Source organism: Vigna unguiculata, chromosome 6 (genome assembly GCF_004118075.2).
Source record: "Vigna unguiculata cultivar IT97K-499-35 chromosome 6, ASM411807v1, whole genome shotgun sequence".
Classification (NCBI taxonomy): Eukaryota; Viridiplantae; Streptophyta; class Magnoliopsida; order Fabales; family Fabaceae; genus Vigna; species Vigna unguiculata.
The window spans coordinates 18,800,872-18,816,321 of NC_040284.1; the positions used below are offsets into that span (position 1 = coordinate 18,800,872).

Below are 15,450 nucleotides of genomic sequence, written 5' to 3' on the forward strand. Positions count from 1 at the left end.
TTATTATTATTATTTATTATTATTATTATTATTATTATTATTATTATTATTATTATTTATTATTATTATTATTATTATTATTATTATTATTATTATTATTATTATTTTTTTTTTTTTTTTTTTTTTATTATTATTATTATTATTATTATTATTATTATTATTATTATTATTATTATTATTAATTATTATTATTATTATTATTATTATTATTATTTATTATAAAATTTTTCTTAAATTATTTCTTTTTATTTTGTTAAGTAGTTTCAATTTAGTCTGTCAGATTTTTTTTCTCAATTTGGTCCTTAATTTTAAAAAAATATTAAATTTAGTCTTTGTAGTTAATTTTGTCCAAATGACATTAAAGTCAATATCACGTATCAATTTGTGGTTTTTTTAATTTTTTAATTACTTTTACACATGTCACTTACAGTTGTGTCACGTGTAAACATGATTCAATTTAGTCCCTATATTTGTTTTTAATTCCAATTTGTGTAAAAATGAAACAATATTGTTCCTCCATGAATTGAGACTTAATTTATTTTTTATATAAATCTTTTGATGATATTCTTACTAAAATTGACATTTTTATTAAATATTTGTTTTTAGTTTTATTATTAAATAAGGTTAAATCCCAAACCTAATTTCAATAATTAACCATTTTGTCATCATATATAAAGGCATCAAGTGTATCATATCATACAAACTTAGTGAAGATTAATAATCAAATGACTTGTTATACATAAATTTAGGAACTAAATTTAAGTTCAAAACAAAACCAAAGTTTAAAGTTTTGGATAGAATTTAAATTTAATTTAAAATTATTCATATAAAAACAAAACTAATTTTAACCTAAAATTGAATCATTTAAAAAAAATAAGGACTAAATTGAGATAAAAAACTGAAAGATCAATTTGACACTACTTGATAAATACAATAACCAAAAGAGTAATTTAACCTAAAATTTATAATGTTTAACAAATTGAAAACTTTAACCAATTCATAAAATTTCAAGGACTTTGAAGAGTTGAATGATGAATTAATAATCCAATATTTTTATCATATTCATATGCACTATAAATTCTTCAAATTTTAACACATTCAGAAATATATAATATTTCTCTTTTTCATTCATACATGAATATGGAACATCCATGTAGAAGTCTACAAGAAAAGTAACAAACATAAACAAGTGCAAGTTTTTCTTTTATGCGAGTCATAGGTCAACCCGTTGTATCCTGCCTCTGGCTCATGCGAGTTACGTGGACCGAACTTTTGCGGCCAACGAGCTCAATATTTTGGTCCACCCCATTTTTTTTGACAAGCCTACGGGCACACCGACTCGTTGAGTCAAACCCACATTATCATCCATGTAACACCATTTTATATATTATAAAAGAAATATGTTTTTTTCAACTATTACATATGAATTATTGATTTTTTTTAATTTAATAACTAATAAAACAAAATAGAGCTTAATAATTAAATATTTCAGTGATACATTCCCTCATTCTTAGACTTCTCTATACACTCGAGTGAATATAATAGCAACTTCTCTTAATAATCATGTTTTAAATATCTTTAGTAAGTCTTCAACCACTAAGAGAGATTAATAATTCATTAAATTATACTTAATGTTGAAAATTACATTTAAATAATTATTAACCTTTTTAGATGGATTTAATTTTGAGCAACCTAAAGAGTGGGAATACCGCTTGGTTCATTGGTTTTAGAGAAAAAAAAAATAAAATGTAATATTATAAAAAATAGTATTAGTTTTAATTAAAATTATAGTTAATAAGTTATACTAATTACCAAATTGATATTTAATGCGTATGCTGAATTAAATAACAGTAACTACTTACAAAAATGCAATTACATTTTCTCCAAAAACAATATTCTCTTTATTTAATTTATATACTTATTTTAACAGTACAGTGAAAATCGAATTAAGCTGACTTGTAGGAACAAAGAATTATGAGTCTTCTAGCATCTAGTTCAAGTAAAAAGTAATAATTTCATTGAAGAAAAACTGATTAAAGAACAATAAAACTTATCGAAAAGGAACAAAAAAATCGAGGGGTCAATAAAAATGTGTAATATAATATTTTATTTAAACTGTGTCGCAGCATTTTTTTTCACTTTTTTTATTTAATATGTAAACTTAGAAGTTTTTAATCAATATCATTTTATTGAAACTTAAATTAAAATATTATAATTATTATTTGACCTATAAAATTATAACATATTATATATATATATATATATATATATTATATATATATATATAAAATAAATCATCAGATGTAATTTTTATTATCGTAATCGATCAATATCATATAACAATCAAATATCTATTTTAGCACATGTTTACACTTACACCAAATAAAATAATAACTCGAATTGACTTATTCTTCAAGGTCTCTCGTATAGTAATGAAAAAATAAATATGTATTTGCAAGTATTTGTGAATAAATTTTAGAGGAATATTAAATAATAAATAAACTCAGACATTTGACTCTATTATAAAAAGTCATGTTTATTGGATAAACCACCACCATTTCCTATTGTTTAAGTTTCACACCGACACTTGAGGGAAAAAAACGTGTGATATGATTGACCAAGGTTCAAAAATATCAAGCACACCACTTTTTCAACACTTAAACAACGTATTGTTGCTTGAGCGAGGATATAGTTCCATGTTCTAACATCTTTCATAATCCGTGCACCATTGTTATATCTCAAGTTTGAACAATTTATTTTTTGTTAAGCATTGTTATACAGGAAAGATGACTGTTTAGACATTTTCTTGCTCAAACCTCGAGTAATAACTTGAGTAATCAATATTTACATTATTGTTCTTGATGTTCATTTTGTCACTCGAGTAACATTGATACATCCAATAATGACTCAATTAGTTGAGGGATCACCATCATCATCATTTGTATAATCATTTATTCATATATAACATACAATCATAACACATGGATATCACAAAATAATAAAGAAAAATATATAGTAAGAAAAGAATAAATTTATAGAGTAAATACAAAACTTACTTTATTTAAAAATTTGATCGGTCTAAACTGATCTTTAGCTTCTAATAATAAAAATAAAAATATCTATATTTCTTTCACAAAAATTTAAACTTAATTTCATATTAAGAAATATACTCTTATTTAGTTTTGAAATAAATACATTCAAAGATACTTACAGACAATGCAACACGAAAATTACAAAAAGAGGGAAGGAAGTAAATCATACCAAATCATTTGTATAAAACAAAATTCCAGAATAAAATATAAAAAGTTGAAACAGGGAACAGAATTTGTGAGGTAAAAAGTTCACTCAGGAAATCAGTCAACAAAGATAAACCCTAAGACGCAAAACTATAGAAAAAGAAAAAATTCAAATTATTTTCTATCTCTCGCTTTTCAACTTTTATAGGAGTGATATTGGTTTCATGAAGTAATTCATTAGTGAAAAATATTTTAAGAGACTAAACTATTATATATTGTCATTTACTTTAAAATAATTAATATATGAAAAAACATTTCAAGAGTTCGAAATTAATTAGACTAAATTCAAATATATTAAATATTTTTTTAATAAATACAATTATTAATATCTGTATAAAACATAACATGAATATATTTATCCAGTAATTTAAAGGACTATTATATAAAACAATGATGCAACATGCTAATTTAATAAATTTCTACTACTAATTACATTTTTATTTTTATTTAAGTTTTTAGTTATTTTCTTTGTCAAATATAATTTAAATAAAACAACAACACGTTAATCGACGTTCAGAAACTCAAATCTTGAGGTTCAAAGGCCGAGCTTGATCTCATTCATGATATCAATAAAGAGATTTTCTTTCTGCAGCTCCATAATTTATAACTACACACTCATAATTTTAAAGTGACTGTTTTATACTTCGTTCGGAACAGGCTCTTTAAAATTTCTAGTATAGAATATTAAAGGTAAGATTTTCACAAACTACTATGAAATTTGTAAATAATGTCAATTTAATTTTAACAACTAAAAATAAATAATTAATTATTATACTAATCAATTTAGATGTTTATTTTTTAAAAATTAATAACCTTTTATTTATAATAAAAGCTATTTTATTTACTAAAATTTATTGTAACTAAAAGTTATAAATTAATTATTGATAACTAAAAGTTATTAGATATTAGTAATTAAAATAATTTTTATTATTAATGAAAAAGTTATAATTGATTTTTAAATTGATAATAAAAACAGTTTTTAAATTTATCATTAATATTAATTATAAAGATTTTGAATATTAAAGAAAATCGTTTTTAAATTAACCTAATTAAAAAATTGGTCCAAAATATATTTTTTGTCAACAAAATATGTTATTATTTAAGAATTTTAATGTAATGACACATAATATCATTTTGGAATTAGCTTTTTAAAACATAATTTTTGAAAGAAACTTTTTCAACTCTATGTACCTTTTATAATGAATTTTTTAGAATGATTATTCTAAAAAAAGTTTTTTGGAACGATATTTTCTGGTAATTTATTTTTCTTTTTGTGAAAAAAAAAATTTAATCTTCTTTATTATAAACTATAAATTAGTGTAAACACATCCATTATTATATTTGTGTACATATTTTTAAATATATATAATATTACATTAATAGAAAAAAGAGAGAAAACAATTCTTAATAAATAAATAAATAAATTATTATTATACAGTCCTATAAAAAAACATGTAAAAATAACAGTTGGTTCTTAAAAAATATATATAAAAAATTAAATTAGAAATAAATAATTAAAATAAAATATTAGTTAAAAATAATAGAATTCCACTTAATAATAATGAGGGGTAAGAAGAAAAAACTTCAATAAATAGAATATTATTTCCTTTCGAAAAATATAAAACGCAGCGGTTTGTCCCCGGTAAACCCTAAACCCTAAATATCTCAGTTCGCAATTCACATAACCGCTCTGCTGCTCCTTTCAATTCCTTTCAACTGGTAACCCGACAGACCACTGGAAAGCTAAGAAGGAAGAAGAGAAAGAAGCACAACAAAGATGTCGGAGGAAGATGAATCAATGGCGGAACAGAGTGATAATGAATCAGGACTTGATTTTATACTAAGCTTAGAAGATGTTCCGTCGAAGATGCCTCCACACCTTGAACTTTTCAAAACGCGTGTTATCTGTAACAGCGATGCTCCTATACATGTAAACTCTCATATGCTCTTGACCTCTTTCAAGTTTTTAATTTTACACTTTTTATGCTACATTTTTTTAAAAAAATTTAGCACTCATTAATGTTTTGATAAAGTTTCTATCTTCTCAATTAGGGTCTGAAAGTGTTGAAGTTATGTTTTCATATTTCGCACTTGCTATGTATCTTATAAAGGGTTTGTTTTCTAATTTACATTTTCCTATGTTGGTGTTTGTAGACGGATACTATACATTATTCTGGTGCTTATGCGATTTTGGGAGTTGATAATAGTCAGCAGTTTGATAGCTTCCGTAAAAACTTCAAAGTTGAAGTGAAGCGGCTTACTGATAGTGAGATGGAGTTTGATATGATTGGTATTGATCCTGCAATTGCCAACGCATTTCGAAGAATTCTTATATCAGAGGTGATATATTTTTGCTTCCCCTAATTGCGTGCAATGGTGACGAGATATTTTTTAATATTTTGATGCATTTGTTAGTGCTATTTTTCAAGGTTAGATGCTTTGCCATAATTCCCAACACTTGTTCGTTCTTCTTAGATTTCGTTTTTTAATAGTAAGTAGGCAATAGTGGAGAATGATGCCCAGTCACGAGCTTTTACTAGTTTATAATTTTGAACGTTTTTATTTTACAACTAATGGGTTTACACCATGTTCTGTGTAGTATCTAGAATGATTTGTCTGATTCTTTGAAATTAAATTAACATGTTTTAAACCTTTGATTGTACAAGCAGCTATATTTGCATGGGAGATACACCCTTCTATCCTTGTAGACAGTAATGTTTTATTGTAGAATTTGGCGGACTTTAAATAATAATTTGAGAAATTACTTAAATGCAGACGTTGATTGTTTTTTGCAAAGTCTTAAACTGTGAAAAGGAAACAAAGAGATCCATTTCTACCTTTATGATGCCTCAAGTTACTTTCGATTGACCCAAATAGATCTAGTGTCTATATTACTAGACAATTAAAGGCATTGAATTGTGTGAATCGTTTTGTATGGTCTGAAACACTGTTATTCAAGCTGCCCAATCTTTTCTGTCATTAAATCAGCTTTGAAATAAGAGTAAATAATCATGGAATAGAGAAAGAAAATTATTATGTACTAATAAGATGAATGTTGGGTGAATAGGTAATGGTAATTACCATTTTTGAGCAATAAATGTAGGTAATGGTTACTCTTTGGATTTTTTTTATTTTTCTTTTGGTTTTGCAAATTTTTCGTTGTCATACTGAGGTATGCTGCAGATTTATAGTTACACTAAGTAAGATTCTTGATTAAAGTTGTTGCAGCTACCCATCTCTTCTATGCATTGCCTGGACTAGTGAAATCTGGTTTGGAACCAGTTCTAAACTGATTCAATATTTTAAATGATTTGATATCAGTTCAATTAATAATGGTTCTTGACCTTTAAAGTGGTTTGGTTTTTAAGAAAATTGAATTTTGCACACCTCTAAATTTTATTATCCACTAAAAGATGCATATTTTGTATTAACATATTCAAGAATCTTACATCAGGATAGTTATGGAATTACTTATTATGAAATGATAATATATATATATATATATATATAGAAAATGTAATGGCATTTACAGGTGAACGTTCTCTTTAAATTTCCTTAAGATCCGGAGACATATGAATGAGAGGGGGTTAATTCACTTGCTTTGATGTTTCTGGCTGAATGGAATTTTCTTCTATTAGCTCCGGTTACGAATAGCATTTTACAGTAGTCTTATTTTGGTTTTTTTCTTTGCTGTTTGTATGATAGCTTTGAGTAGTTTAATAGTGGTGTAGTTGTGAAGTACCAGTGGAAATAATATTTGTTTGTGGTTATATGTTTTAGGTTCCGACAATGGCTATTGAAAGAGTATATATCGCAAACAATACATCAGTTGTACAAGATGAAGTTCTTTCCCATAGATTGGGTCTTGTTCCAATTCGTATTGATCCCAGGCTATTTGAATATCCAGGTCTATATTACACTAACCTATACATAGTTGTATTTCTCGTTAATTTTATGACTTTCTCGTATGTAATTTGAAAATTTGAACTACTATGTATGTACACTTTTCATATTGCCCTTGTATGGACACAGTTAAATGTGTTATTTTTCTCTTTCTTTTGAATAGATACTGCAGGAGATGACAATAATGAAAGAAATACTATTGTCTTTGGGCTACATGCACGATGTCAAGTTGGTCAACCTCGAATTACTGGTACATGACACGAAGCTCCTGCTTTCTAATATATATGTTACTCTTAATTTCTTATTTAGCTATCTGTTTTGACTGATGATATTGGGATATTATTGCAGTGAAATCTGATAAACTAAAGTGGTTACCTAATGGGAGCGAGCTTCCTTGTGAAGATGTCAAACCTAATACATCTTCGAAGCCAAAGACGTTTACATCCTTTACTTGCAGCCAAAATTCACTTCCTGGATTTCCCAGCAATTCAATTGATCTTACAGATTCAGATATTATATTAGCTAAACTTGGACCTGGTCAGGTAACCTCTAAAAGGAGTATAATCACTTATTTTTTTCCTGGATTTCATGAATTAAGCTTTAGAGAGATAAATTATTTCTCATGGATAACTTTCTTCTCCAAAAGGTTTGCTTTTTGGATATTTTTATACGTGACATTGTGAAGTTCTCTTTCAACCCTGAAACTACTTTTAACATTTAACTCCAATGTACATATCCATCTATATCCAATTTAAAAACTGGATATTGCCCATACCCATCTGTGTGCACAGTCAATATGTAGATTTTCTGTCGAAATTAGGATGGGTTCGGACAATCCTTGTGGAGATGAGTGTGTTTGCCATCCCTAATTTTCAATGCCTATAGTTCCACTCCTAGACAATTTCCCATTTTTCTCGTAGACTAGATAATTGTAACATTGTTACCACACGAGGTTCATTTACCTATGTTTCTATCTGTCCTTTCTTTGGCCATGCAATGCAAGATACTGAGTTATCTATTTTTTGAAACTCGTTTCTGTTTTCTTGTCTTCGTATAGAATACTGAAAGTCATACTTAATACTGTTGTAGGAAATTGAACTTGAAGCACATGCAGTTAAAGGCATAGGTAGGACACATGCAAAATGGTCCCCAGTTGCCACTGCTTGGTATCGAATGCTTCCGGAGGTAAGGCAATACGATAAATCTTATCTAGCAGTCATATTCACTTTGAACGCTGCCAAAAACTTGCAAATTCTGTCATGTGTAAGAATGTGTTTTTTTTCTCTAGGTTGTACTCTTGGAAGATTTTGTGAATGAGCAGGCTGAAGAATTAGTAAATAAATGTCAACCTAATGTGTTTGATATTGAAGACATTGGAAAAGGTAGTTCAGCTTTTGTTTCAGTGCTGTCGTGGACCATATTACAGTGAAGGATGATTCTTGTTTTGCACCTATTTCTGCCTTGTGCTGCAAATTGTTACTACTGATTAGTAAAATGTAATCTCAATATCTTTTCTCTTTGATTCTTAGTTTGCTAATTTGGTTATTGTGTGTAGGTAAAAGAAGGGCAACAGTAGCCAGACCACGGAATTGCACTTTGTGTAGGGAATGCATAAGAGGGGGCAAAGAATGGGAAGATCGGATATCAATACGTCGCGTTAAACATCATTTCATTTGTAAGTGTTATATAGCCTACTGAATTAGCAGGACTAAACCTTCAAAGTTATCTGAAATCTTAAACACAAAAATTTACATTTTTAATAGTCTAGTCTTGTAATGGTTCAGCTTAGAAGTAATAATTTATTGAGCAGGTTATTATTTTTATTGACATGACTGGTGCCAAAATTCGCTTCTTTCTCATTATATATTAATTCTCATTTACTAAGAAAAATGGCCTTACATATGTTGTTTTCCTAATGAAATATTCTCGAGAATGTTGATATATTAGATTATAGCCAATGGCTGTGGCAAACATAAAGATTCTTCTTTATATTTATTAATTCTTAGAAGAATGCTAGCAACACTCATTAGGATTGATTGAACATTGGGAACCGCAAGTTTGGTGGATCTCACATTTAAACAAAGAGAATCATTAAATGAGAAGCTGATCCAATAAATAAATTTCGGCCAAACATAGTGTCATGTGTCGTGAAGTTTTGCACACCTAATATATCTTGGCTGGTATAAGATGAAATGATGGATGTAAAGACCTCCTACTTATTTTTGGCAAATTTGGTTTGACATTGGTTCTGTAAAGGTTGAATGTTCGAAGAGTTTGGAAAAGATCTAACATGTATATTTTTTACTTGTCTGTCTAGTTTCTATTGAATCAACTGGAGCATTACCACCTGAAGTGCTATTTACCGAAGCTGTGAAGATTTTGGAAGATAAATGTGAACGTGTGATTACTGAGTTTTCTTGATTCTTCTTTTTGTTATGTCTTAATCTTATAATCAGTGAAATGGATAAGTGTATTCTATGTTCAGTTCTGATATGATTCAATTTTGTAGGACTCCTTATAAATTAAATCTATTTCCTTACTCATAGTTAAGTTTTGGATGTCTGCATTGCCACGATGTTTTATATCCAGTGGTGGTTTAACTATAATGAATTTTAGTTTGTCTTATTCTTTTTAATCTTCAAATTTTAACCGTTTAATATAAATGATGAGGCTATTTAAAAATTTTGTCACGTTATTGACCATATTGTCTCAGTAGTGTGTGGTAATAATTATTCCTTTATTAAAAACTATAAATTGTAAAATTAAAATGAATATTTTGAGCTCTTGCCGCAGAAATAACTTAAAAGAGTGTTTAGGTTTTAGTTGGAACATTTGTAAATACCATTTAGTATAAAATCATTAAACACTGGTATGTGACTATTATATTACAGTTATTAAAAAGATATATTAAAATATATATTTACACGATCAAGTTTGAGAACTAGAGTTTTTCAAAATAAAAAGATACACAAGAGTTTTAAACACTAGTTAGACGGCTGTATCATTCCAAGACAAGACATCAAGTAATGACTTATACGTATTCAAATATTGAATCATTATTATTCTATTTTATACAAAGACTCAACCAATGATTCAATTATCATGATACGTGTATTAATAGTACAAGTTGTGCATTTGTGATTGTCTCTATTAATAGTACAAGTTGTGCATTTGTGATTGTCTCTATTGTTCTGCATAACCATTGTTAATGGATTTCATCCTATCATACATAAGGTTAGTTCGTTAACGCTTTTGGCCAAGGTAAAACTATTAAACTAGAACCTTTTACTCCTCTCACCATATGTCTCATCAAACCCTAATCTCACATATCATTTGTATCTAACTCATCAATTCAGTCATTCCACATGTTCACAATATCACACAAGCAAAAATCACATAATACATCAATTTAATCACTCTAAATCATAAAATTCAACAACAATCTCATTTAACAATACAATCAATTTTTAAACATATGATTTCCCTTACTTGAGTATGAGTAAACAACTTTTCTGCCTCTAGATACCCTTAATTATAGAGAAAAAAATATTTGTACAAGAAAAGTCTAGATCAAACCTTAACAATCCTAATTGAACATAAATTTATCTAGAGTTCTTAGACCAAACATGCAAACTCCAAGGACAAAAAATGCAAACCAAAGATCCAAAGACTCTAAAAAAGAGCAAAAAGAGGAACTTACTATGTCCGACAAATTGATCAGATAGAAAGATAGATCTTGCTGCGAAGTCCTATGGTGTACTCCTATATGTAAACAAATGAAGGATGAAGTCAAAGATTTAGAGAAAAGATAGACAAAGAATTAAAAAAAGTTTTAGAGAGATAATGGTTATAATAAAATGAATCTCAATTTGTAGAAAGTTATATTTATTGTCTGACTTTTAATAATAAAATAATCGATTATCTTTTTGTAAGATCACTTATAATTTTCTAGGTCTAAGTCGTTATAGAAATTGATTCATTATAAAGAATTGAGATTTACGTTGAAATGGAATTATAAGATAGATAATAGATTTTTGTGGTAAGTGTTGTTAATTTTGATTATAAATTAGAATTATTTTGGTAAGGAATTTTTTTTATAATGGATATTTTTAAGTTTTTGTAAATCCTTGAATTTTGGTGAAAAATGTATTGAATTGAGAAAAAAATTAACAATCTTATAGTTTGATTTGATTTTAGTACATTGGTGTGTAGAGTTTTGTTCACACTGTATATGATTTTATGATTGAATTAATGATAATTGAACTATTATCATTGTTAAATAGGTTAAGTTTAGTATTTTAAATTTAACTGAAATAAAATAAATATAAGTATGGTTTTATGATTGAATTAATGGTAATTTAGTTATTGTCATTATTAAATAGGTTAAGTTTAATTGAGTTGAACTTTTTTTTTTTTTTTAATTTGAATCAAATTTGACTCGATTTACTTGATCGATAATAATAACTTTTTATTAGTTTATTATTATTATTATTATTATTATTATTATTATTATTATTATTATTATATAATGGTCGGTTAATTTGAATGTTTAATTTTTTTATTGATTTTGTTTATGTCGGTAAATTAACATTTTAATTTGACAAATATCAGAAAATAAGAATATAATATACATGTATATTGGTGTAATATTGATACTAATTAATGTTTGTGTTAAATATTTAATTTTCATATACGCTATTTTTTTTTTTAAATCTCACATGTGTGGGTTTGGGTAACTTTTTTACAATAAGTGAAAAATATTAACTTTTAAAATTAAAATGTAATTTAACTAAATTAATCTTGTATTTTTTTTTCCTGAAAACATATTTTAAAGATATACAAGATATATAAGCCTGTGATTTATTTTTTATATAAATAAAATATAACAAAATATCACATATTCAATATTTATTTTTTAATTTAAATAATAAATAGATGTGTATAAAAGATCAATGTTTCCAATTGCCGATGCAAGTTGAATCAAAACATGACTACCACTGACTGACGCGGTGCTCCACCTGTTGGTTTTTCTCTACCATTCGTTTGGTTCCAAAGTTTCGATTTTTCAGAGGTATCATACAAGATTCGTTCCCTTTTCTTCAAATTAAGCCACTTTTTTTCCAAAAAGGTGTTCCCGTATCGTTTTCATGTCTGTTTATTTTCTAATATTGCAAGTATTTGTGATAATTTTATTTTTGTAGGGCATTTGGGTAATAGTTTTGATTTTAAATTTTTGCTCATTGAATTAGATTTGTATTATCTGAAATAAGTCAATCAATAGATTGAATTGGAGATATGGACCCTGCTGATTGGGATCAAGAACTGAGAAATTATCAGGATGTAATAGCTTCAGGCACCAAGAGTAAGAAAATAAAGGCCATGGTGATGCTGGCGCGTTTTTCTAAGCAGGCCCCTGAGCGTGTTTTAGCTCGCACCATACCCATTCTCACTGAGATTCTTGGTCACAATGTTTCAAATGACTCTGCTCCTACACTTCAAGAGGCTGCTGCGTATTGCTTGAAGTGCATTGCTTGCAGGGGTGAGGGTGCGTTGGCCGTTGAAATTGGTGCACACGATGCCCCTCGTTCTTTGATGAGGTTGTTGCCTCACTCTGATGGAAGGATGCAGAAGGTCCTGATAAAATGTTTGATGGTTATTGTTAGTTATTGCAATGCAAGTAGGCTAGTTGTTGCCACCAACGGTGGGGTGGAAATGATCATTGGTTTGTTGAGTTCTTGCACCGATGATACCAGGAGGTATTTGTTGGAGATTTTGAGTGCGTTATCAATGAGAAGGGATGTTAGGAAGGCTCTGACTAGACTAAGAGCTCTACATTATGTTGTGGAGGCTGCCTGTTGTGGGAGCATGGTGTCTAGGGAAAGGGCTTGTCAAGCAATTGGGTTGCTTGGAGTGACCAGACAGACTCGGCGTATGCTTGTTGAATTGGGAGCAATTCCAGTGCTGGTGTCGTTGTTTCGTGAGGGAGAACACTCTACAAAGCTTGTTGTTGGTAATTCTCTTGGTGTGATATCTGCTCATGTTGATTACATTAGGCCGGTTGCTCAAGCTGGGGCTATTCCCCTTTATGCTGAGCTTCTTGAAGGACCTGATCCTTCAGGGAAAGAGATAGCTGAGGATGTTTTTTGTATATTGGCTGTTGCTGAGGCTAATGCTGTTGAAATTTCTGGTCACTTGGTAAGGATTCTGAGAGAAGGTAATGATGAGGCAAAGGCTTCTGCTGCGGATGTGATGTGGGATCTGTCGGGTTACAAGCATTCAATGTGTGTAATACGAGATTCAGGAGCGTTTCCTGTTCTTGTTGAGCTGTTGGAGACTGGGAGTGAAGATGTGAAGGTGAGTGTTTCTGGGGCATTTGCTCAACTGAGCTATGATGGAACTGATAGAATGTCACTTGCTGAGGCAGGGGCGATTCCGATTCTCATAGACTTGATGAATGATGTTGATGAGGTTGAGGATCTAAGGGATAATGCTACTGAGGCTCTTGTGAATTTTTATGAAGATCCATTGTATCATGATAGAGTGTCGGATGCAATTAATGTTTCTTCCTTCAGAAATATGCAGAATAGGTTAGTTCATATTCGGGCATCCAATGAGCACATGGCTAGATCCTTGAGAAGAATGAGTGTTGAGCAGCTCACATGGAACCCAGATCTTGTGTAATCAGTTTGAGGTTATCTTTTTGATCTCAAAGCCTGTGCAGAATAGGCTTCTCTCTCTTAAGTTTTAGGACAAAACTTTGATGCAGTACCATGAATACTGTTGGTGCTGTTATCTAATCAGAATTTGAGTTTCATTAACTTTCATGGCATGTTAGTGAGGTGTGTAACTTCTTATCTCATTAGAGAACACCTCCAGTGGGGTCAGTATCTGAGTTTTTATCAGTTTTACACCCTAGAATAGGTGTATGTTGTGATTAAAATTAGGAGAAACTAGAGAGGGATCTTCTTATTTGTGGTATATATTTGTAGAATTTCAAAGACAAATATAAATGAGTGAGTAGATAGAGTTCTACTTGTTGCAATACACCTGAATTTGCATAACTTTCTGGAACTGTCATTATTAATGTTATTCATTATGAATCAGAAACAACCATTCCATTTTATTAAGATCCTAGGCTACTAGCATTTTGGCACTCACCTAAATTGTTTGTTTTAGCCATTCATTTTGAATTCTCATTAGCTTCGTTACTGAGTTTACACCCTCTAGAAGAATTATAGCATGTTTACTAGACCATCCAGTTTCTAGTCAATTAAGAAGTCTTAAAGAGGGAGAACAGAGACAAAACACTTTTTTATACTTAATGTGTATGCGTAATTTGATATGTAGACTACAAATTATGAGCTGGTTTGGACATACAAATTTCTTGCTTAAGTTAAAATTAACTCACACGAGAACTATTTTCAAAGTTCTATCATATAACTTCTTAAATGCACTTATTAACTTAAAATAACTTGACATTCCTGCTTTAAAATTTTCTTTGGCAAGAGTTTATAATTAGAAGTTCTCAATGCCCTTGTAAAAACTTAAAAGAACTCGGCATTCTTACTTTTAAAATTGTTTCAACTAGAAGGTTTTATATGTAAGAAGTTCTCAAAAGTTAAAAACTTATCAATTGAGCCTATACATATCACTAACTGACCTCTTTTTCATTACTGTTTTTACAATTTCTTTCATGAAATAAAAATAAGTATGAGATTTTATTATTATAGTAATAAAAACATATTGTCCCAAAAGGTTTTCGTCACTCTTTTGCCGCCACAAAAAGAATGGTAAGATTAAGAGATACATCTTGTAAAAATTGAGTCCACTGAATAAACATGCAGAACTTTCTATAAGCTTAATGCTTTTCAGAACTGATATCTAGCTAAAATTAGAAAAAGCCATTCTTGTGGTGTCATTGTAAATGCAACTCTCGTACACTTTTGGTCTCTATTTCTTAACCAGCATCTATTCGTGTAAACTGCACAGTATTCACCTTTCTGGCATTTCCTTATTGTATCTGCACCAAAGAAAACAGGGTTTTTCATCTATAAAGTACTATAGTATTAAAATTTTACTGCATAAAATTTTAAAGTTAGTGTATGAAAAAACATCTCATGTCAAAAGACCGGTAATTTGACCAATGTATGCAACATTGAACTGCTTTTAGAAAAGAATAAAGATACTTTAATCTATCTTTTTTACTCACTCCTTTGATTATCATTAGATTATCTATTTTGATTTTTTTTAA

General features: G+C 28.8%; 2 protein-coding genes across 4 annotated transcripts; both read left to right on the plus strand.

Annotated features, from left to right (window-relative positions):
- Positions 1–4,931: 4,931 nt before the first annotated feature.
- On the plus strand, positions 4,932–9,757 carry LOC114186980 (DNA-directed RNA polymerases I and III subunit RPAC1-like). Its single transcript, XM_028075074.1, has 9 exons — positions 4,932–5,226; positions 5,451–5,636; positions 7,077–7,203; positions 7,363–7,449; positions 7,548–7,741; positions 8,289–8,384; positions 8,488–8,581; positions 8,755–8,874; positions 9,517–9,757. Exons 1-9 carry the CDS (start codon positions 5,074–5,076, stop codon positions 9,618–9,620), a joined length of 1,161 nt encoding a protein of 386 aa, XP_027930875.1. The 5' UTR covers positions 4,932–5,073; the 3' UTR covers positions 9,621–9,757.
- A 2,414-nt stretch (positions 9,758–12,171) lies between these two features.
- Positions 12,172–14,322, plus strand: LOC114189076 (ankyrin and armadillo repeat-containing protein). 3 transcript variants are annotated; one of them, XM_028077782.1, is made up of 2 exons: positions 12,172–12,270; positions 12,449–14,322. In XM_028077782.1, the coding sequence occupies exon 2, from the start codon at positions 12,495–12,497 to the stop codon at positions 13,878–13,880; it is 1,386 nt and encodes a 461-aa protein (XP_027933583.1). In that variant the 5' UTR covers positions 12,172–12,270; positions 12,449–12,494; the 3' UTR covers positions 13,881–14,322. The 3 variants fall into 3 exon arrangements, with proteins under 3 accessions (XP_027933583.1, XP_027933585.1, XP_027933584.1); XM_028077784.1 differs by having other exon boundaries at positions 12,178–12,270; positions 12,481–14,322; XM_028077783.1 differs by having other exon boundaries at positions 12,188–12,270; positions 12,401–14,322.
- Positions 14,323–15,450: the final 1,128 nt, after the last annotated feature.

Bases quoted from the DNA above. Each gene is read 5' to 3' on its own strand.
- LOC114186980 (XM_028075074.1), top strand. From the start codon at position 5,074: ATGTCGGAGGAAGATGAATCAATGGCGGAACAGAGTGATAATGAATCA. The intron at 5,637-7,076 runs GTGATATATTTT...TATATGTTTTAG, and splicing joins GAAGAATTCTTATATCAGAG to GTTCCGACAATGGCTATTGA. The intron at 7,204-7,362 runs GTCTATATTACA...TCTTTTGAATAG, and splicing joins CAGGCTATTTGAATATCCAG to ATACTGCAGGAGATGACAAT.
- LOC114189076 (XM_028077782.1), top strand. From the start codon at position 12,495: ATGGACCCTGCTGATTGGGATCAAGAACTGAGAAATTATCAGGATGTA.